We start from the raw sequence: 24453 nt of genomic DNA, 5'->3' as shown, positions 1-24453 counted from the left end.
CACAGACCCTGGGCATCTACATCCAGAGTGCTGAAGTGCCTGGTGCTTTTGCACCAGCTGAATGTATAAGCACAACACCTGTATGTACAGGGCAATAGAAATTGTAGAAGGACTGGAAACATCCCGAACCCCCAACTTGCCTCTTTAGTCTAGAAGGGATGATAGAGTTCTCTTGTGCCCGTGTGTTTGGGCACCAGAGCCTTCTCTTTTGGAAGCTGTTTTACTCCTACTCTGTATAATTCCTTCCTTTACCCTTCTCTGCCTCCCCACTTCCCTTCCTCACATTTCAACATGACACATCTGTCTCCCTTGGGACCTGTAGCTTGATTTTCCAGGGACCTGTATCTTACAGCTAAATGCCCCTGGAATTACACAGCTCTGGAGAAAGAGAAGTTGATGGGTATCCCTGGCAGGGTGAATCTTTCGAATTTTAATTTCCTGCAAGCCATTGATGGATAATACTCTTTGGGGTTGACCCTTGCTATTTGTTCATTCACATCCTCAGTCCTAGTTTTGACAATAAATGACAACAGGTACAACTGAGCCTTCTCAGTTATCTTCCTTCCCCTACTCTGCCTTTGCCAAACTCTCGCCCAGGACCTGATATTCTTTTCTCTTTCCTTTAACTTGAACATCAAGGATGTATCGTTGCAGCACAGAGACAAAAAGATTGTAATTTTCTTTTATGGTGTCTGACAGGGTTTGCAACAGATATTAATGGAGACATAAATAGCTCATGGAAGGCACTGAACGAAATTGTTTAGTGCAAGGAGGTTGTACCAAGAGAAAATCCATACATATTTGGGATTGATTCATACCTTGAACACAGCTAGCTCCTTTAAGAGGTCCCCATTTCTGCGTGCCCACTTCTTTGGTAAATCCTGTAATTAAAGCAAATTTCAACAATGTATTTTTTAAGAGGTGTGGGGGGATTTCTCCCCCACCTCCTCCTTCTTGTGACCCGGGAGGTCGTGGGTTTAAGCGAGTGAGTGAAATTGCAGGCAGGCTGAGCTGCAGCAGGAGGCGACGGGGGCAGTGGTGGGGGAGGCCGGAAGGTGACAGCCGACCTCAGGGAAGGCAGAAGGTCTTGGATGTCAAATGCCCAAGCTTTCCGGGACCTGGGAATCAAGGGTGATCATCACTACTTGGTGAGAATAGACCAACTGATATGTTACAAGGATGGCAGAAAACGTTGGCATTACACCTAAAGTCAAGGAAGAAACATTTATTCTGCTTTCAACTCTGAAAGCAGAAGCCGCAATAGCTTCAGTAGCAGTAACAGCGGCAGCAGATTTCCCGAAGTTCAGGATGATTCTCACTTTCTCCTGGATCGCTCGCCGAGAGTCCGGTCCTTCTAGTTCTTTAGTGTGGGAAAGATTTTAAATGTCCTCTCCCCTCCCCCCACTTCTTGCTTTTCCCCAAGGACGGTATAGAAAATTTCCTGCACTTTATGTTGGGATAAACAATAATACTAATAATACAAGCTTACTGGTGATTCCAACACGAAATCAATCATTTGCCCTAGTCTTTTCATTTCTTTCTTTTTTTTTTTTTTTGGGGCGAGGTGTCTGCTCCCCTCCGACTCCCTGTGCTCGCTCCCCGCCCCCCGCCGCCCTCCCCGTGGCTCCCTTTCTCCGCCTCCTCGGCGATTGCCATCTGACAAGATCTCCAAATCAAAGTGATAAATCGCTCCAAACTTTTTTTGGCGGCGTTGAGATGTTGGAGGGGCGTCTAGCGCGCATGTGCGAAGGTGTCCAAACTGACAATGCTGGAGAGATAGCGAGTGTGGATTGAGAGAAAGGGAGAGAGGGAGGGAGAGAGAGTGAAAGAGGGAAAGACAGAGAGTGAGTGTGTGTGTGTGTGTGTGTGTGTGTGAGAGAGAGAGAGAGAGAAAGAGAGAGAGAGAGAGAAAGAGAGAGAGAGAGAGAGAGAGAGGAGAGGGAGGGAGCGAGAGGGAGAGCAAAAGAAGGAAAAGATCCAAGAAAAAAAAAACCCAACCACACACCAGCGGCTGCAGGACTGGGCACAGCATGAGATCCAAAGGCAGGGCAAGGAAACTGGCCACAAGTAGGTGCAATATCCCTTTTCTATTGGCTTTCACCCTCCTCTGCCATCTTGCATATCTGTCTACAGCGCTCCGGGAGGGAGCGCGGGGCTGCCTCTCGCGCCGGGGCCCCGGGCGGAGGGCAGGCGCAGAGCAGACCCAGCAACCTGCCGGTCTCAGCCTCCGCGCCGGCCGCCCGAGCTCTCGCTCCTTGTTTGGGCGCCAGAGGAGCCGGGGCAGCCCTCAAACCCCGTGCACGGACCAGCTGTGGCAACCCCGGGGTGGGGGCGGGGTGGGGGCAGCAAAGACCTGGGTGGGAGGGAGGAGAGAGCGCGAGAGCGAGCGGGAAGGGGTGGGGTGGGGTGGGGTGGGGGGTGGGGGAGAGGAGACGCGAGAGTCTCCCCCTCCCCTCTCCTTCCCCCCAGGCGGAGGAGAGTTGCCTCTGGCCAACCAGCTGGTCCCGGGTGTGGGAGGGGGAGCGGGGAATGGGGTGGGGGGCGGGCTGGGGAGAGGAGGCTTTTCGCGTCTGGGTTTGTTTCTGGGGTTTGGGGTGGGTGGCAGGCTCGCAGGGAGCCTCAGTGGCGGCGGCGGCGGCGGCGGGCATCAGTGGTGGAGTTGGGAAAAGTTGCGAGGCGGCCGCTGGAAGTTGCGCGGGCTGGCGGGCTGCGCCGAGCGGCAGTTGCGGTAGTGGGCGCTGTGCGCTCGGCCGTGCACTCAGGCGTGCGCGGCGAGGCGGGAGGACTGGGGTGGGGAGTGGGGGAGACGAGGGTGGAGGCTGTAGTCTGGTGGGGGTGGGGTGGGGAGGGCACGGGCAGAGCCGAGCTACCGGCTCAGCAGAGCTGCGGGCAGGTGGGGAGAGAAGACGCCCCGCGAGCGCCTGGAGAGCCGGGAGTGGAGGGCGCACAGCCAGCGGCGACAGCCGCCGAGGAGAAGGAGGCCGAAAGGGCGCGCTCCGGCCCGCGAGCTCCAGGCTGGCTGGGCGCCGAGTGACCCCCAGGGGGCGGGCTGCAGGGACACTGGGCCGCGGAGAGGGTACGGCGGAGCCTCCCGCGCTACTTCTGGACGTCTCGGGTCACTAACCCTCCCCGGCGCCCCCTGCCTGCCCGGCGTGGAGCGGCCTTCGTCACGCGGGACAAGGGCTATTGAGTTCGGGGCGGGGGCGACGGTACGCCCATCCCCCACTCTTCTCGCAGAGGTGTTGGGTGACTTTGCCCGGCCTTGCCCGCCGAGCCGACACTGTCCGAGAAAGCTAGAGCCTCAGCCGGGACTGTAGGCGACGGGACTGGGTTTGTCCAAATGCTTCTACCTCGAGTCTAAGGGTACCCAGCGGTGCCGAGAACTGGAGCAATCTGGAGCAGTCCAAAGCGCTCCTCCTCAAGGTGTCAGCACGCGGGGCTGGAGCAGCCTCGGAAAAGCAAAGGCCGCCGTTCGCTCTTCCCCTCGCTGAAAACAGAACTCTAATTGTTTTGCTTGTGGACCAGAGAAAGTAGAGATGGGGTGGTGGGGTGGGATGCGTCCCTCAAGTGAAATCCCCAGTCTCTCCCACCCCTGCGTATTAAAGCCAAGTACGCCCCGCGCCTTCCCGCCTTTGGTGTCCCCGCCACAGCCGCGCGGCAGGCAGAGGCACCTCGGCGGGCTCGGTTTCTTTGGCGGTAAGCGTCCGCGGTCTAGCCCGGCGAGATGCTGTCATCCTAGGCGTCTTTCCAGTGCTTCTTCCAGTCCTCACCCAAGCACTCCCTCATGCCCAAATACGTTTCCTTTCGCTCTGGTCTCAGGGATCAACCTATGTATAGGGCTCTTTGGGTCATCAGTTCATCTAATTCTCTTTCGGATATTGTTCATTTCACTTAGCTTGGATAGTGTCAAAGCGCGCCAGTGGAACTTCTATTTTTCCTTTTTGCGTTTAATGGGGCCGATGTCTTTATTTTCATCTGAGGAGGAATAAATGTACATATGCTCGGAGGCCTGGGGGCTTCAATTCTGACTGAAGGTTAGGCGTGTGTGTGTGTGTGTGTGTGTGTGTGTGTGTGTGTGTGTATGTGTGGTTGGGGGGACGAGACGGGGGTGGGAGAGCCGATTTCAACGCTGCCTAAGTTGTGAAATGAAAGCCGAACGCTTCGCGCGCCTCATTGCCTGGTATCCGCCGAAGTGAAAGCAGAACACAAAACCCTTCGAATTTCTTGGGCAACTTTTCCGACTATTTTAATTACCAAGTTGTACGCTGCCGTATTAAAACATTCCCGCACGCACAGGCCACTCAACATCCAGAAACCGAGCCCGGTTCCCGATCTGATGATACTTGTCATTCATCCAGAGGAAGACCCGTTTATTTTGTCTCTAGTGTTTCTAAGGATGCTGCTGCGGCTTTCTGATAACTAGATGCGAACTCTTACAAACTTTTCTTGCTAAGCCTCAGGTTCTCGCTCGCTGCTCCAGCTGTTGCCGCCGCGGCTCCCTTTCTCAGACAGGAGCGCTGCTTTATGCAATTCTTCAGTTGCAGTCTGGGTAATAAAGGAAATCATATTAAAACTAAGGATTTTTTTGTATTTTAAAGCGCTATTTCCTTCCCCAGCGTAGTGCGTGAGTTTCCTAGCGCATGGCGGAGACAGTCGGTTACCCCTGCTGTGAATCTAACGAAAACTTTGTGGCTGTGTCTGCACCGGTTTCTTTCTTTCTCTGGGTTAGGAAGAGGCAGTGTGACCAGCATACTTTAAAAAACAAAACCACCTTTCTTGTTGCAAAAGTAAACATTGCAATGGAATCAAATCACTTAGAAACAGTCGTTTTCTTGATAGATTGTTATTCTTTTTGTGTTTTGTAAATTTCTTTGGTGGCCAAGTCCTGTCGCGATCTTGGCTGTGGTACAGCATTCCATGAACCCAAACTAGGGACCACAGACCCTGAAAGTACCCGCTGAAGTTAAACTCAGACTGAATGCACAGCCTACTTCCCAACTTACAGGGCTTTTTTTTTTTTTTTTTTTTTTTTTTTTTACACAATAGTTAAAACCGATAAATTGGTTGCAAATCATTTGGGAGGAATAAACCATTTCATTAAAAAAATAAAGAAGGGAAAAGCAAGAAGATTGACATTTGTACTGTCTAAAGCCCTTGGCCTTTATTCCCACCTTTAAGAAAAGAAAACTAAAGCCAAGCAGGCTCTGGCAGCGCCGTGAGGCTTCCCAGCCGTTTTCTTGGGCGGCAAGGACAGCACCTGGGCCGTGCCAGAAATGCCAGTTGCAACTGTTTTCTTCTGGTGATGGGAAAGAAGTGAAGCTGGATCTGCCCAGCATGTCTAGGGCCCGAAACACCGAAGGAACCCCACTTCCCTAAAGTGACACCCGGCAGGGTTTCAATCACAGCAATGAACGAGTTGCAACGAATAACCCCCCTCCGCCTTAGCTACCGGGCCCACAGAAGTCTCGTAAAGACCCAGAAGGCGATGCGATTAGCAAGACCCCGGCAAGGCGGGAAGGGGGGGGGGCACTTGTTGCTTGTACACTTGATCTCTGTTTAAAAAGAGGCTCTGAAGTAGGTAAGGTAGATGACGACCCTTCCGCTCGCGCTTTAATTCCTCACCTTAGCAGCCCAATACCTAAGATAGTAAAGGAACCGCAAGCCCAGGTTCCAGCCTCCACTGCCCCTATGCCCAACTGCTTGCGTTTTCCTTCATCCTTAAAATAACTCAGATTAAAACACAGAGCTTTGTTTAAAACACGTATTTTATTTGTTTACTTCAGACTGCTTTTGAGGAGGGAAAAAGCGTTTGCCCTACGGAGGCAGAGGCCCCTTTTAGGAAGGCGGTTAATTTGCCATTACTTGACCATTACCCTGGCTTAGGACTTCTTTATTGCATTTGGCACTTGGAGCGCAGTCTTCCTGAAGCATTTTGATGTGTTTCGCTAAAAAAAAAAAAAAAAAAAAAAAAAATCTGTGTTTAGGGGAAGGTTAACAACGCTTTTCATTTCCCCCTCACACTCATCGTCAACACTGTGGAAGGGGACGGTTCATTAGCTACAGGGGCAGGAAGCCCGGAATAAAAGGCTCCTTTTTCAGGTTTTTATTTGTAGGGGCTGAGGAGTCGCAGGTCTGGGTGACGATGCGCGTGGCGGTGTGTGTATAAGTGTGCGTGATTGTGTCTTTTGCGGGAGGGAGCCCAGCTCGCAGGCTTTCTGAGCAGAGTCCTCTCCTTACTGCCCGGGGCGCGGCCTCCTCCGCAGACATTTAACACGTAGGACACTAATAAAATAGAAATGAACGCGTCATTCCATGACATTTTTACTTTCTTCTTCTTTTTTAAAAGTTGATGGTAATAATTCTAAGCAGTTTTTCTTTAAACATCTTGTCGTTTGGGAGTTTATTTTATTTCATTTCTCCGAGTTGGGGCCAGGTTATCCGAGGCTGCAGAAGTTGCCTGGGGTAGGAAGGCCACACAGCTGGGGACTCCCGGCTCCGTCCCCCCGGGCAAGTAGGGAAAAGGAGGGCAAGAGAGCACCGACTCGTTGCCCTCTGCACGCCTGGCCCAGGCTCCTCTCTCCCCACACCTCCTTCGTTTTGCCTCTGCTGGAAGCGGGCCCTGAAGTGGGGAAACTTGACTTGTCATCTTCTGGCCAATGGCTCTTACCCTGTTCCCAAGGTACTCAGGGCCTGGCAGAACCCTATTCCCAAGAGCTGGGTACACCCTCCCACCCCTCCCATCAGAACCCGCTGTGATGGGGCCTGGGGGTGGAGCTGGGGAGGCCCTAGAGAGCAGGGAGGCAGTGCTCCCCCAGGCCTCCCCACACCTCCCTCCTCCCGCTGCTGGGCTCCTGGCTCCCAAGCTCAGCCCAGAAAGCTTCTTGCCTCTTCATCCTCAGAGGTGCTGCGCGCCTGGCGCGCTGCTTCCCTCGGAGCCGGGTTTGCATTGACCGTGTACAGCACAGGAACACATGCGCCCTTACACACACTCACAGCTCAGGGGTTCAGGAACGTCAAGAGCGGAGGGGGGGCACACACTCATTCACTCTTCCTGGCAGGGCAGGCCCCTTCCTAGCCCACCAGGCAGGGAAGAGAGGGGCTAGTGGGGAGATGGGGCGGGAGGAGACAGTCACACTTTAAGGACGCCAGGCACATTTTTCTGGAGAGGTGGTTAACCCTTCCTGGGCTGGAAGCGAGGCTCTAGGCCCTTTCTACAAAGATCTGTGGAGTCTGCTTTTCTTTTCGGCTGGGTGGCCCAGTATGAATCATTAGTTCCCTTCCCACTCCATTTGCCAAGGTCCTCTTTCTAAAATTAGATTTTCCCCTTCCCACTCTTCTGGCCTTCTGAGTTTACCAGGGAGTTCTCAAGGAAATTGGCTGGGTAGTGAGAAGAAGTGTGAGGAAGAGGATAAAAATGAGACAAACAAATGGAACAAAACACGAGAGGGGAGAAAGGAAGAGAGAAACAGCATGTTTCTTCTTCCAGATCCCCAGTTTGCACACAGATGGGTATTATATTTTTTCCCCCAGTAAATGAAAAAAGTGTAATCCTTGTTAATTACCTTTGCTTACATGCCATACAAGAAACTTCAGAGACGTTTCTACATAAGGAAGAAACTGTTTACAAAACTCTTTCAAAAGTGTGACATATTGCTCCAGTTCAGCACTAAAAAGCTAAACACACTTACCCTCCTTTGAAGTGCCCTGGCTAGGGCAGCTTATTTGAGTGCGGTTCACATATTGCTGTGGGTATAACTAATGGCCTCTACCTATTTAGCTCAAGTGGGAGGAGAGAAAGCCCTGAATTCCTTGTCCAATGGGTCCCTCTGGAGACTGGGTTCTGGCTCCTGGCCAGTTCTGTACAATGTCAACATTGAATATTTGAATTCCCAGACTCTATTTAACAAGTTTCTAAATAAATAAACTCATTGTGTGTCTGTGTTTAAAATTATTTCACCTCTTCCATAAAAGCTACAGCATCTTATTACATTGGCCTTGCAAGTTGATTTTTAAAAAAATAAACAAACAAACAGAGCGTAAGGCATTTTAATAGGCAGACCTGAACAACATGTGTGTTTTGCAAAGACATTCTCTTACGTGTGGCTGAGTAGGTGCTATTTAGAGGATCTTGGGCTGTTCTGTGTGATGTGGTAGTGAATTATGTTAAAAAACCAAGCTAAGTTCAGAAAGTCAGTGCAATATTAATCACATACAAAGGGAGGCTTGACTGTGTAACTGTACTGTCTTTAGATATTTGATAATGTTGCCTGCTGGGTCCTACAGGACAGAGAGCTTCACTGATGTGTCCTAAATGGCTATCTGTAGGCTTCTGCACTCCATAAGCATTGGCAGGTGTGGAACTCTGCCCAGATGGAGTTTTGTTTCTGGGCATTTTTATTCATCTATCTTTGTCTGCCTTTGTAAGTTGGAAGGGGTAGATACACATGTATTATCCTAATATTTCAGTATGGTTTTGAAATGGACCACACGAATCCTACGTTTTTACTAATCTCTCAGCATTTGAACATCCACAGCATTTTTATTCAGATGGGAACATACTTGTTCTAAGAAGTACACACTTAATTAAAAAGAAAACGCAAGTTCTGGTCCTCTTTAAAGTGTGGACCCCATCTGGAGTTGTTAGGAAAGGAAGTAGAATTCACTCTAATTTATGTGGATAAAGGACAACATTATTAAAAAGAATGGGATTTGAAAGGGCACATAGCAAAACCTATAACATTTAGCTGGTAACTTGGAGATCTCAAAGCCAAGAAAAAAATACCACCAACCCATGCAAACCCTAAAATAGATTACAATGACCTCAGCCATTTTCATTTTCAAAAATAATAGCCATGATTAAAATGGGGGGAGTGTTTTACTTGGAACCGTACTCTTCTGCATTATTATAAAAGCTGTTTTGTGGTTAAAGAACTGTTTCATTATAGAAAAAAAAAGCAAGTGAATTTTAATCAAATTCCTGACTCTTCAAAAGCTCTCGTTCTTGAGTTACTTCTTACTTTGATTTTAGTTATTATTCTTATCCATCCGCAAATGTGCTGCTCTTGGCTTATGTACTCAGCTAAATCCTTGACTACTAACTTTTGAAACAATTCTAAAGGAGAAATCTTATTTAGAGAGGCGACTTTTATTAATTCTTGCAGTCACACCTGCCTAGGCCTCTGGCTGTATAATAGGAAGGACCAAAGCTTTCTTAACCTGTTCAAGAACCTGCGTAAAGGAATTGATTTTGTAAGTTAAGGTTGTTCCAAGTGTGACATTTATGAAAGTCTTTGTACATAGCCCTTGGTGGGCTTTGGCGATGGGCAGGCTTAGGAAACAAATAATTGGTGAACAGGAATGAGCCACGTTTCCTGGTCATGAACATTACCAGTGTGCTCATCAGAGACTGCATCTGGGTGTGGTCCCTGACTGAATAGCCAGGTCATCTTCAAGCTATTGAATGACTCTGAGCTCCAGGATCTTTCCTTGTAAAGTAAAAGTTACAGTACCACTTTCTTGGGCTGCTGTAAGGGTTAAACGGAGTAAAGGTACCCATCATACCTCAGTCACAAGCTGTCATTCAGTAAATCTCAGTCACTTCCCTTCTGATAGATCAGTTACATTTTCTGAAGAGGAGTTTTTAGACATCCTCCCCTCATCCCCGTTCTGTTTTTATGCAGTCTCAGTTTTAGAAGTATTTTCATGTATATAGTAAGCAGTTTGTATGTCCCCTCATAAATCACACCCTCAGGATAAACGGGCGTCATATCTGAAATGTGGGCACATCAAAACTGTCTACACCAAGCCAAACTAGGCAGTACATTTATTCTGAAAACTTGAGAATCTTCCTTTGCCCTTTTTTGGGGGAGGGAAGGGGCACTGTGTGAATAAAGTGACTGAGATGTCAGCTTTGCTCCCCAGGTGCATGTACACAGCCTAAATTCAGTTGTGCGTATCCTCCGTTTGTCAGGACCCCTTGTGTATGAAAATTTTACTCTTAAGGCACTGAGTTTTGTAAGTCACTTTACTACTCTAGCTGAGTTGCTCTTCTCTAAATGAGAGGATTGGACTAGAGCAGAGCTTGTAAACTCAAAGTTGGCAGGTACGACAAATGAGTGAGGCAAGGTGGTATGCGCACTAGCTCTCTTATTTTTATTGAAAATTTTGGCGCCCAGCCTTTGTACTCCAGAACAAGAGGCAGTGGTAGGGCTGTGGCAAAAGCTGGGCCTTCAAGACTTCTCTTAAGCTGCCCCAGCTTGCTTCCGCCATTTGGGAAAGGGCTCCCAGTGCCGCTAGGTCTTCCTTTGTTTTGGTGAACCAGAACACACATTTATTAAGTTCCCTGTGTTACATGGGTGCGGTTTGTGGCACCCCAAAACAATGACGATAGTAACATCAAAGACCACTGATCACAGATCACCATAACAAATATAATAATATGAAAAGTTTGAAAAACAATGAGAATTACTAAAATGCAACACAGAGACATGAAGTAAGCAAATGCTGTTGGAAGAACAGCACTGATAGGCTTGCTTGAGGCATGGTTCCCACAAGCCTTCGAATTGTAAAAAACCAAAATACCTGTAGGTCTTACATTTTTAAGAGAAGCCACATATCTGGATTATTCTGTGAGTTTTTCTCCAGTTTAAAATGTTGACTCAATTTAAACAACAACAAACAACATTCTGCGGGCCCAACCAAACACCTCTGTCTGTCATGTGTATAGTTCATGGACCCTGGTTTTTGCAATGTCTGGATTAGATGATTTCCAAAGGTCCTTCAAAGTTCCAACATTTTACGATATCCACAAGGCTTCCTGGATATTACCTTGTATTTTTAAGATCTATATCTTCCTCCTCCTCCCCAAAGTTACTGTGTGTGTGTGTTTTGATAGGTGGAAGTACTTATTACAGAATCTGATATCTGGCCATTTATCTGGAAAAAAAGTCTTTCTCAGCCATGTTGTGTCTTTCTTTCCCTCCACGCTGCTTCATCATTAATTGGCTTAAGAAAATAAACTGAAACACTCACTCCCCATCTCATAGCCACTGGCTGCCATTCTTCCTTATTTCTCACTCATCCCAATTCTTTGATTTGTGGGCTAGGGGTTGGGCAGTAAATCATTAGCAGACAGTTTTCTGTGGTTTTCCTCAGTGGGAGAAGAAGTCATTTGGCTACTGTGGGTATAACAGAGGAAGAGTTCACCCCTGCCCCCTAGGAGGGTCCAGATGTTACGTCCTGTACATCTGTAACTGAAGAACCCAACTGACTTTTAAGACATGAACCTAAGATGGAGAAATCAGTTTTTAAGGGATGGATGTATTATTTGACAAGAGTGGCTCTCCTTGCAGGAAGATTATACATGTCAGGGAGCATTTGAAAATAAACACACATTATTGTGTTTATGGTCATGATTTGTATTTCTAGCAGAAGTGGTGGGTGAAGAACAGGTAAAATTAAATCCTGGGGACTAAAAGCGCCAAGTATGGGGACGGAATACTGATACAACCGATTCTCCCAATAAAGTCTGGAAGAAGAACTCTATAATATCTAACTCAGCACTACAGTCAAGGGACTGGTCAATAAATACTTGTTACTTTCAGTTAACATTGTTGGAAAAATCATCACATAAAGCAATGCTTGTAGAGTAGTGATGAACCATGCTTGTAAGCATTATACGAGGGTTATGAGATACCCAGCTCCCAATTTTTACACCTGATACTGAAGCCCAGAATTTTTAGCCCGGCCTTTGAGGACCTCCCACTCTTGAGTCAGATGGGGATTCTGAGCCCAGGTTCTGAGTTAGATTGGCCTGGCTTTGAATCCTGACTCCACCATTTACTAACTGGGTGAAATAAAGGTGAGCCAGTTAATTTTTCTGTGCCATAGTTTCCTTAATTATAGACTGAAGATATTTACTTCATGTGAGGATTTGATGAACTAATGCATTTAAAGTGCTTTTTTTTTTTTTTTTTGCGGTACGCGGGCCTCTCACTGCTGTGGCTCTCCCGTTGCGGAGCACAGGCTCCGGACGCGCAGGCTCAGAGGCCATGGCTCACGGGCCCAGCCGCTCCGCGGCATGTGAGATCTTCCCGGACTGGGGCACGAACCCGTGTCCCCTGCATCGGCAGGCGGACTCTCAACCACTGCGCCACCAGGGAAACCCTAAAGTGCTTTAAATATACTAAGAACATGTTATTATTATTTTATAAAATTTTCAGGCTTATTTGTCTCCTTATCCAAATTAGTCCATTCAACCTGACTCGTTTAATCATTTTACTTCTCTCACTCTCTTGTCAGCCCAGTCTTGTGTTTCCATTTCCAACCTTTGGCCACGATGTTGCCATATTCTGTAGACCTACCCATACTGTACTTTGACCATCAATATCTAACTCCTTTAAGATTTAGTTTAAACCCTTCCTTCTTCATGAGGTTCATCCTCATCCCTCCTGTAGACGTGCTTTCTCTATGTCTTTTCATTCCAATAGTATGGAATTATTTTTACCTATCATCATTTGGGCATTTTGTTATAAATTCCTTGTCTTCACTAACTGTATCTTCTTTTTCGAGCTAAACTGTAAAACTCCTGGAGAGTCCATTTCTGTTTTGTACAGTGCCTGTTTCTATGTTTTGTATATGGCAGATATCAGTATAGTTAGGTGATGGTGTTTAGCGATGGCCTTTGGTGGATTATGTGAACCCCTTCAATTTCTTTGCCTGTAAAACCTTCGTAGTCAGGTAATGTCAGCACTAGCACTCTGGGATATTTGACACTTTAATTGCATACTAAATCCACAGTTGGCTTATTTTGACAGTGATAAACCCCCTGGAAAACACATTTGGAAAGTAGAGTATTATTCCTAATTTTCACCAATAAATGCTACTCATTTTGCCAGTGCAGGTATAACCCATGGCTTCTCACTTAAATTACAAATTGTTATTGATCCACATTTGATCTTAAGGTTTATCAAACTCTGTACTGTACCTGGTTCTGGAGACTGTCAGTGGAATCGAGGTAGAGGTGGTGAAACAGTTTGTGGACTCATGTAATTCCTAGGGACTTGGGGGCAGTCAGCTTCACAAAGGTCACCAGAAGCCCAGTTTTTAGATAAATTCTAACTCTAATTCAGGCAGTACTAATAGAGATCATAGCAACAATAATTTTGCTGCATATTTTAATGTTCATTTATAATGAAAGCCTCTTTCAATTTAAGGCTGACAAAATGATGTTGCATGAAATCTTATTTAACTGATCAAATTAATCCCACCCACCCAATGGGGCCCCCTTAATTCAGATGCAACCATGTCTTTCTCCCCTTGAATCCCTACACCCCTTCCCCCCCCCCCCCATCGTTTTACAAATCTCTCATCTCTGTGGAGAAAACAGGGCTATTTGTGCCTTGGATAACTGTCCTCAAGCTCTGAATGATTGCGGGGTTTCAGTTCCTGTTAGAAGTTTTCTTCTCCCAAGACCAGCCTGGTGTGACTTTTTATTTTATATTGGAGTATAGGTGATTAACAATGTTGTGTTAGTTTCAGGTGTACAACAAAGTGATTCAGTTATACATATACATGTATTTATTCTTTTTCAAATTCTTTTCCCAGTTAGGTTATTACAGAATATTGAGCAGAGTTCCCTGTGCTATACAGTAGTTCCCTGTTGGTTATCCATTTTAAATACAGCAGCCTGTACATGTCAATCCCAAACTCCCTAACAATCCCTCTCCACCACTCTTCCTCCCAGAAACCATATGTTCGTTCTGTAAGTCTGTGAGTCTGTTTCTATTCTGTAAATATGTTCATTTGTATCAATTTTTTTAAGATTCTGCCCATAAGCCATATGATATGATATTTCTCTTTCTCTGTCTGACGTACTTCACTCAGTATGACAACCTCTAGGTCTGTGCATATGGCTGAAAATGGCATTATTACATTTAATCAGTGGGGTGTGACTTTTTGTCTTGCTCTTAGAACTGCTTTTAAGGCATTAGGAGGCCCTTTAAATAAGGGAAGAGACTAAGAACCACGATTTTTAAATTTTATTTTACATATTTATTTATTTTATTGGAGTACAGTTGCTTTACAATGTTGTGTTGGTTTCTGCAGTACAGCAAAGTGAATCAATTATATGTATACATATATACCCTCTTTTTTAGATTTCCTTCCCATTTAGGTCACCGCAGATCGAGTGTATACAGCAGGAAGAACCACAATTTTATACTTCGGTGCTGATTATAGACTTTACCTTTGGCAGGAGCTATGAAATTTAGTAATACAATGTTTCATGATAAGATGATAACAAAAATGGAGGGATTGAGCAACTATCTTTGTATCTGGAAGCATCATGGTTTTTAACCTTGTTCTGGGTCTCAGACCCCTGCAAGAACCTGATAAAAGGTATGAAGTCTCTCTCTAGAAAATACAAATATGCATACAAATTTTCATGCAATTTCAGTGGTTCATGGACTGCTAAATTCCAGCCATTGGTATTATAATGGTTCACTCATGTGACCAGACTTGCTGTACCCTAGTATGTTTGTTATATAACGTCTTTTAAGTCTTTATCAATATTTTTTCATTATTTTAGAAATATTTTTTCTGCTTACGAAATTTATACTTGTTCTAATAATTTAAAAACTGCAAAAATTATCACACAGGAAATGAAAGTTCTTGGTAGTTTACCCTCTTTTGTCACACACTGCCTGCAGATGGCTACTATACACCGTTTAGTGTGGTGCATCTATTAGCATGTATATGTATATATATATATAAATTTATAACTTTTTACAGCGAGTTGCTTTTTTCTATTTAAAAACTTAATCATATACCTTTGACCCTTCCCCGTCACTATGTATCAATCTAACCCATTCTTCTAAAGGCAGCAGATCCTCCACTGTTTGGACGTGACACATTTTACTGAACCATTCCCCTATGGATGACATTTGAGTAGTTTCCCGTTTTCAGAACAGGGCAGAGAAGTTCCCCAAACCAGGACTCTAAGGGAAAATGAAAGTGAAGTGTACAATTAAAGGAAGCTCACAGTTCAGGGTGAAGTGTGCTGGCCTCTGAGCCGTGGACACAGTGGGGCTTTGGGAAGGTCATGGAGGGTTGCCTCACCCTGTCAGGACAGATCAGATTTCCAGGCATCTTTACCCACTGAGGTCCAAGGGTCAAAGCCAGAGCTAAGGTACATCTTTGTGAGATCCACTGTGATATATCACTGATATTTCAAGCTTCCTGGATTGTTCTGGACTTCATATTTATGCCCATTTCCATTTTCTGCTGCTGCTCAGAACAGGCTATAGCTGAAATCAATTCACATACCCCTAACTGGATAAGGACAAGTAAGTTGTCACGGTTTCAAATCTCAAGTTTTTGTTTTTAAATTACGATTTCTTTGCATGTACATTATTATCACTCTGTCCTATCCTGTATATACAGCTTAAACCAACGGATGGGACTAGATAAATGCAGAAGGTTATCGGAAGCCAATCAAAAATTTATTCGTGTTCTTAAAAAAATGACCCACAATAATTTCTAACCTATGAATTGGAAAGATTTTCTCTGGGTAAGCGTGCTATGGGAAAAGTTTTATAATGGAAACTGTCTCTTACTTTTAACTATAGCATCAAAAATATGACAGTATAATGTTACACACTAAAACCCATCAGATGCAAAATTCTAGTTTTTGATTATAAGTTATAAACCAGGCTAGAGAGACTTTTGAAAAGTGGTTTTCTTTGGCAAGGATGTTGTTGATTAAATATAAAAAATTCAGAAAAAATTAGTTCATCCCATTCCTTTACACAGAAGTTTACAAAAATGGAATAGCTGGGTTTTGGTTCTAGTGGGAACAACTTTACTTATTAAAGCTCATTGGATTATATTAGACTAAAAACACACTAGACATTTTAGATTAGATTTGAAAAGGCATCATTCAAGGAATCAAAATTTAGTCATATAAATCTTTTTAAGAATTAATTTACGTTGCAATTTTGATTCCTTAGAGTACAGTATTTGTTCCAAATTCAAATTTTTTTTTCATGGAGGCATAAAAGTTGTTCCATGGGGCATTACTTTTGTTAACATTTTCAAAGCATATTTGAAATGAAATCAATCAAATCAACTCAATAACTAGCTATTGAATGCCTAGTATATATAAGGCACAATGAACAAAATCCTAGAAACACTCACTTTCCTGAAAATATTGAACATCAGCACTTGACAAACATACCCCTGACAATGGTTTATTAACTGAGAGAAAGATCACTGTGTGCCTGTTGCTGCTCATCAATGACCACATTGTGGTTTCATGAGTCTGGAATACTGAATCCTATGCCTGACTCTTCGCATATACTGTTAACATTGTGAAGCCATATACCCAACAAGCTGCAGTGCCATTCCAAGTATTGGGGGTCTTCTATTTGAAAATAATACCGTACTTCATTTCTCTTAATACCTGTCAGATGTGGAGGTCATTGCTTGCCTCACTAAATTACTTACGTGTTAATGCTGACGTGGTTTCCATTCAAGATACTTGAAAACAAAACCAGGCCTTTATACCTTTATAAATACTTGCTGTTGGTGACTATCTCTTATCCATTAATTCAACAACTGTTTATCAAATGCCTGTAATTCTAGGTGAAGGGAAGGTGGCAGCACACACACACACACACACACACACACACACACACACACACACACACACACATACACACACAGGCAAGGCCCCTGCCTACACAGAGCTCCCATTCCGGGAGAAATAAATGTGTATGGTCATATACTTCCAGACGTTGACTTGTGGTATTGAGGAAATTAAAGTAGGGTAATTTGCTAGAGAGGAGCCAGGACTTATTTTAGAAGGGTGGTTGGAGAAGACCTCTCTGAGGAGGTGGCATGTGAGCAGAGAGTGATGAGAGGAGAATGTTTATTAAGTGTTTGAAGTGTGGCATATTGACACTTATGGCTGGCATATTCAATCTCCCTGGTGCTCTAACCTAGGGCAGAAGCAGACAAGGTGTAAAAGTATTGTCATTGGTTTCATTTTGTAGAATGCATTTACAGATACCACGTAAACTTTTAGCTGGCTCCACAGCCTAGGGGCCAGCACAAAGGTTTTTGTGTATCTTCCTTTATAGATGGAGGGAGTGGGAGTTTGGGGTTTGATCTGTAAACACTAGGTAGGTGGCAGCATCAGAGAACAAATTAGGTTTCTGAACACATAATTCAGTCCAGTTAAACAAATATTTATTGAGCACCTATTTAACAGCCGGAGCCAAGCACTGCGTTGGGCACTGAGTATACAAAGAGAAATAAAATCGGTTTCCTGCACTCGAGGAACTTACAGTCCATTGGGAGAGACAGAACATGTGGATAGATGGTTTCAGTACAGTTGAGTCACAATGATCTGGACAGTGGTATGTGACTGACAGTGTACCTCGTTTCACATCTATTCTGATAAAAAATTCTTTAACCAATAACCCTCTAAGCTCAGAAAAAAACATGTTTCAAATTTGAGGGTTAAAAGTTTGCATGTGTGTAATGCATTTAACGACCTATTTCTAAATTTAGCTTCTGAGAGTTCAAATGCCTAGGATGGCGGGCATTTGTATATTAGATGAACAATAAAATATTTCTTGAAAGGTCCACCCATCACATTTGTCTGTAGTTAGGGAAACGCTGATGGCAGGAACGGAGTAAGATGCAGAGTGCTTGAGGTGTGTGCCCCATAGCCTTGGTCTGCACCTGGGCAAAATGCTCTTCCCACCCTCACCAGTTTAGAATATTTTATCCCTTGTGCAGCTAGAGCAAACTTTCCAATCACAGTTCAAGAAGAAGTTCTTTTTCGAGGCTCTCCAAGGGTTTCCTCCAACTCCTTGCCACTTGTAGCTGTGTCTGAGAGCAAAGATCTTATGCCCAAATTGAAGTCTGCATGGTTCAAAAGGTGCATCTTGCTTTTAGCCTCAGTTTTCATCTGGTAGAAGATAGTGCTACCCAAAGACAGACAGGACTAAACATCGTGCTGTGCTGTGTGTATGTGTCTGAGCTAATGTTCCAGCCTCTAGGTTTGGCAGAGAAATCAGTGCATCCAACATCGTTACCGCTGGGCACAGTTTGAAATCCTGAGCAAGCTCCCCATGTGCCTGAATGCATAAGATGCTAGTGATCTAAGAATCCTTGTTGATAATGTTGCAACATTAAAACAGCAGCATAGATGTTGTTTGACTCATGAAGTAGCATTGTATCTTTGTTTCTTTGACCTAAAATTACTGGGTAGATGAAACTGAAGGGGCTGGGAAATGTCAAGGTAAAAAGCGATATCCATCCAGGGCTTTCAAAGGGCCTCATGATCTATGTATCAGATCTCTCTTCCTGCCCTTGAGTGATGGTAATCTCTCAGTCACCAAGGTTTTACTCTCAAGAAAAGAAAATACTCTGATACCTAATACGATGAGCTGCACCTTAGGAAACCTTCCAAGTGAATCTGTGGCATTGGCCAGGACTTGTACACTGCTTCCAGGGTGTATGGACCACCACCATTTATTTCCTTCTATCGCTTTTGCCTGATTTGCCTGGATGGCATCATAACATCTCATTATGTAGACTTGACAATTAGTAATAACTTCACTAAGAAGAAAATGCTCTCTGCAGCATTTTAAGCCCTATCTACTTTGAAGATAGGTTCTGATTTTTTTCTTATGTGTGTTCAGCTCAAAAGTCCAGAATATTCTGGGTACCATGGCCTGTTTTCTGATGGGTGATGCTGGCCAAGGAGTCAGGACATAGTTTGAGTCTCAACTTTGCTACTCGTCAGCCTTGTGTCCTTGGGCAGGGTTCTAACTCTCTGAGCTCAGTATCCTCAAGTATAAGATAAGAGCAATAACTACCTCTGCTTTGGCTTCCTCCAGACTAGTAATGCTAAAAATAAGAGGACATATGTGTAAGCTTTTGTAAGTTGTAATGAGCTGTGTGAATTTAATGTGCTTCTAAAAATTATAGAATATTAAAAATGCTAGGTGCTTCCCTGGTGGCGCAGTGGTTGAGAGTCCGCCTGCCGATGCAGGGTACACGGGTTTGTGCCCTGGTCCGGGAAGATCCCACATGCCGCGGAGCGGCTGGGTCCGTGAGCCATGGCCGCTGAGCCTGCGCGTCCGGAGCCTGTGCTCCGCAACGGGAGAGGCCACAACAGTGAGGCCCGCGTACTGCAAAATGGAAAAAAAAAAAAAAGCTAGGGAGGGAATAAGAATGTAGACTCTGGAGCCACATTGTTGGGCTGACATCTTGGCTCTACTACTGCCAAGCCATGTGGCCATGGACAAACTACTTATCCTCTCTGTGCCTCAGTTGCTTCATCTGTAAAATGGAGATAATTTACAACAACAACAAATGTCAGTACTAGTGAAGATTATTGAGTGTTCAGGTGTTATGAGGTGACTTCTCACACCTCTGTGAGGTAGGCGATATTGTTATCTTGGGTTTGCAATGAGGGCACTGGGGACACGTGAGTCCTTTGCTCTAGGCCCCTCAGTTCCGAGCACAGAGCTAGGATCCAGTCTGGATTTGCTTTACACCAAAGCCTAAGAACTTAATCTGAACACTCCACTGCCTTATTTTTTTTTCATCCAGAAATAAAAGTGGAACATTACGTTGCTGGAGCATTCCAGAGCTCATAAGGGTAATAAGATTTTGGTTAGAGGACACCTTCATTTAAAGAGATGATTTCATACAACGCTTAGTAAAGAGGAATTTTGCCTCAGTTTATATGAGTAATCTTCTCTATGACAACGGCTGGTTATCTCCTGTCTTCCACTTTCTTCCCAGAGTCATCTGCAGTGTGGTTTTCCATCACTTTATGTTTTTATTTTTATTTAGGGAACTCTACAAATCTTTGTTCAATGGATGATTTAGGAGAGGCTTCATTACTTCATTACCTGAAATCACAAGCTAATTACACCTTACAACTTACTGGTGAATGGTGCTGGATTCAGATTCACATTTTCTGAACAATGCACCGTGACTGTACATTTGCCCAAGGTCACCAGTGTATTTTTAAGGCAAGGAAAGCAAGCCACAACTTTACGAGTCTTTCCTCTGTGCGCAACATCTAAAACCAAGTCCTGTTCACCCATCCTCGACTTTGTTTTAGTATCCAAATCACTTGGACCTTGCAATGAAGTATTCGGCTAGTTGCATCATTGAGTAATCTGTGGGATTGAAATAAGTGGAGGGCTAATAAGGTCTCAGATCTAGTTCTTTGCTTTTAGAATTTTGGTTTGTTTTCTATTTTGGGGAAGAAGGCAGTGGACAAATTAAGAGAAGATACAGTGATTCAAATGTAGCTGCACAGAATCACTTGGAGAGCTCAAATATACCAATGTTTGGGATCTACCCCAAACCAATTAAATCAGAATCTCTGGGGGTAGGGCTCAGGCAGTGGGGAGCAGTGAGTCCTGGATATAAGAAACTGGGAAGAAGGGGGTCATTTTGATTAAAGAATGAGGGAGGTAGCAGAGTTAGTAAGGTGGCTCCAAATGCTATCTTTGGGGGTGATTCCAGGTCTGTATATGTTTTAAGGTATGGCCTCCTTTCTGTTTTTACAGGCACAGAATTGGAATTTGGAAATATTTTCTTAGCACTTGGCTCCATGAACTTGCTTTCTGCCTATGATTTCTGACCTTTGTATCAGTAATATATAAGAGCTTTCTAGTTGTGAAAGGCCACTGTTGAGGAGACTTCATCACAGAGGATGGATGATCTTTTGAGTCCAGGAGCTGTGATATCTTTTTGACCATTTTGATCTGGTAGCCATTTCTAAGGAGACAGTAGTGTTTTTCAGATTAAAAAACAACGACAAAAACAACCCAGACAAAAAGAGAATCACCAGCTGCTTGGTGAGAGAGCCCTTTAATATTGCTAGTTTCTTTTGTCTTTTGGTTTTCTAGAAATCCCAGACACAAATGCTCTACTAACCTTCCCATGCAAAGGGAGTGCTGGAAATTCCAGAGAAGGCAAGCAGGGAAAACGGAAAATGAATTGTAAAAAAATAGATGTCTCAGGCCAGGAATGTTAAGAAAGCAGAGTAGGTTTTCAGGCTGGAATTGCCCTATATTTTAGAAAGTTTGGATGTTGAATGCCAGTGACCCTTATGCTTGGCTGGTTTTAATAAATGCTATCAGTCACTCACTTCCTTATACAGGAAGATGCATTAAATAAACGTATTGGATGTTGTTGGATGGTCCAGGTATGTTCAGTTGCACCTGAGTGCACATTGGCTCAAGGTGCCCAGTGGTTCTGGAGGTTTCGTTGAGCTCAGTGGGATGGACACCAAAACAGACCATGTGAAGAAACACAGACGTTTGTGTGCACTTGTGGTGAAGGAGAATGGCTTTACTGAAAGACAGGATTGAGCCGGCAGCAAGGCATGAGTGTGTACTTATAAAATGTGTTCTTTTTTTTTTTTTTTTTTGCGGTACGCGGGCCTCTCACTACTGTGGCCTCTCCCGCTGCGGAGCACAGGCTCCGGACGTGCAGGCCCAGCGGCCACGGCTCACGGGCCCAGCCTCTACGCGGCACGCGGGATCCTCCCGGACCAGGGCACGAACCCGCGTCCCCCGCATCGGCAGGCGGACCCCCAACCACTGCGCCACCAGGGAAGCCCATAAAATGTGTTCTTGTGTGGATCTTTGGACACTTGAGGGTCCCTCCTTCAGTTTTAGTTTAAGTTGTACGTTTCAAAATTATTAACCATGATGCCCAAATCCTCTGAGGAATTTCATTTGGATTCTGCTGCTTATTTCAACAACGATTACTCTAATTGCCCCTTTGTTTTTTCTTTCAAAATGATCACTTGCATTTTCCAATTGTTAGAATTTTCTTCGAACCAGGTGTAAAGGGATAAGGTGGTTCAGACGTTTAAAAAGAGAATAAAGCCATGTTTTCATAAGAGCTTTTGAATGTTTATTTTGATTATAATGCCAGTGTAAGATGAACATAAAATATAAAATGCTAGGAACCGAGAGTATAATTTTCTAGCCTCAGGAGTGGGGCTATAGAGTCACACATATTTGAGAGAATCTGTGTATTTTAAGAGCGTTATAAGCTGCAGTGCAAGAGGGGTTTTGCAGCAAAATATATGGTCAACGAGAGAAAATAGAATGATTCTATTCTGCAGCTGAGGCTTGAAATAAGGAAGACGAGGCGTGGAACAGGGAAGCGATTTCTTAGCTACCAGAAGGCATATCCCCTTTGCTATCAGGGGAAGTTTTGTAACTTATTTTCTGGGAGTGGAATATCTTTAGCAGAGGGCCATCCTTTTCACTATGCAGAAATCACTCATTTCATTCTCATTGGTAAATATTGTTTCTGCTATAGATCTCCTTAAATACGGTTGAGATAAAATAGAAGATTCCCCAGGAGAAGAAGGCCCAAGGCCAGGACAGAACTGTCACGGGGCCCTCAGTTAATGTTTAGGAAGCTTCCCTTTGGGGAATGATTTTGTATGAAAGATTCTTTTAATAATTTTATATGTGACTGATTTCTCCCTTATGCAGCTTCTGTTTTGAGAGTAAGCAGAAGGAAATGGTAGTAATAACAAAATTGGTTTTTGCTCATTCACACTTTTTTGCCGTTCGGATTACGGGAGTTGTGAGGTGGGAGACTGGATGGCAGAAGCAAGACTGTGGAAGAAAAACATAGGTGTGTGGGAGAGAGAGGATGTGCAAGGCGGAGCAAACCGGACGTGCTTCTAAGAGGATCTGTTTAGAAAACACAGTGCTCAGGGCTCAAGACTTAAACATTCATATTTGGGGATTCACACGTCTCTATTAACAGTTCTGTGTGAAGGAGGTTTAACAAAAGCAGATTGATGACTGATGTAATTTAATTAGACTCTGGCCTCATAAATATGCAACATTATTTGAATGAGAAGTTGAATCCTTCAATCTCTTTAGAAAAAAAGGCAATTTGGTTTGCTTCAGAGTCGGTTGCAGACATTTCCACCCTGGTATATAAGTGGGTAAAATAATTGGGTAATTTAAAAATTAGAAGAAAGGCAAAATTTGATTGGTCAATTACGGTAACCATTTGTAGACATTTCTTACCCTTCCTTACAGCTCTGATTTCTTTTATCCAGTTTTACAATGACAGTTATTTCTTTCCTGCACCATGCCTTCTGTAATAGCTCGAGAGATGCTATTAGGTTTATGGCCCCTGATAACTTCACTCTGCCCCGAATCCTTTGAATGGTGAGTTACCAGCACATCCAGAACAAACTATTAAGACTTTATAATGATACTAAAATCAGTCCGTTGACCAAAGGCACGTAATGCTTTTTTGGATGAGGTAGGGGAAGGGAGTGCGAGAGTACTTTTTCTTTTGACGTTTGTTTTGAATAAAACTCTGGTCAGGGAAAATACCTGAGACCACGTGAATTGATGGGCTTCCTCTCTGGGGAAATTTGGCAATGTTGGAGGCTTCTCCATAACCATGGAGACTCTTCCAGCCCTCCGTCCTTTTCTCTTTGTCTTCTCTGAGCTACTCTTTACTTCTAGCCAAGAGTCTTTCCTTTTCACTTTCTTTGTTCTTAGTTGGCCCAAGAACATACCTTTTAGTTGATGAATTTGCAATTTTCTTAACATTTCATCAGTTACGCGGCGATTTTTAAAACCCATTTGCGAATATTTTCCTTCTCCCTTGTCTTCCCTTCACGTTTGAAATGGATAAAGCAGAAGTTTTATTTTTCATGCCTACTTTCCCAGTCACCATCTGCACGATCCTTGGACCCTCTTTAAGCCATTCTGTTAGATTCTTTTCTGAAATGAAATATATGACTAATAAATAGGAAGGCCCTTACTCGTGATAGATAACTACTTTTAGAAACACTGTCATTTGCAATTCATTAAATGCCTTATTTGCCATTTATATTTACTGGAAATTGATACTCTATGTATTAGTTGTTTCCCAGTGACGGATCACTGGTAAATGTATAATTAAAAGACAGCTTAATTCTAATTTATCTTCATTTCTCTTTGAAATAGTTTTACAGCTGTCATATGGACCTTCTCCATTCCAATGCATTCCCACAATTGTCCTCTCTTATTTCTTTTCTTTTTTTTTTTTTTTCGCGGTACGCGGGCCTCTTACTGTTGTGGCCTCTCCCATTGCGGAGCACAGGCTCCGGATGCGCAGGCTCAGCAGCCATGGCTCACGGGCGCAGCCGCTCCGCGGCATGTGGGATCTTCCCGGACCGGGGCACGAACCCGTGTCCCCTGCATCGGCAGGCAGACTCTCAACCACTGCGCCACCAGGGAAGCCCTGTCCTCTCTTATTTCTGAATTTCTTTCCTGAGGGCCATGTCACTTTGTCAGAAGATCTAAATACAAATTCTGCCTCTGCCACTTGCTATGACACTATGGACAAATTGTTAATAGCCCCCAACCTCAGTTTTCTTACTGG

General features: G+C 44.3%; 1 protein-coding gene across 4 annotated transcripts in view; it reads left to right on the top strand.

Moving 5' to 3' along the window:
• Window positions 1-1797: 1797 nt before the first annotated feature.
• MECOM (MDS1 and EVI1 complex locus) overlaps window positions 1798-24453 on the top strand; it is a 565849-nt gene continuing 543193 nt past the window's right edge. For all 4 annotated transcript variants that reach the window (XM_082655558.1, XM_082655556.1, XM_082655557.1 and 1 more), the window contains exon 1: window positions 1798-2067. In XM_082655558.1, the coding sequence (XP_082511684.1) occupies window positions 2031-2067 (37 nt within the window). In that variant the 5' untranslated portion in view covers window positions 1798-2030. The remainder of the gene's footprint in view (window positions 2068-24453) is intronic.

The sequence above is a fragment of the Grampus griseus genome (genome assembly GCF_964374135.1).
Source record: "Grampus griseus genome assembly, chromosome: 5".
NCBI classification, from domain to species: Eukaryota; Metazoa; Chordata; class Mammalia; order Artiodactyla; family Delphinidae; genus Grampus; species Grampus griseus.
The sequence above is the reverse complement of the archived record's forward strand: the minus strand, read 5'-3'. Positions and strand labels throughout refer to the sequence as shown.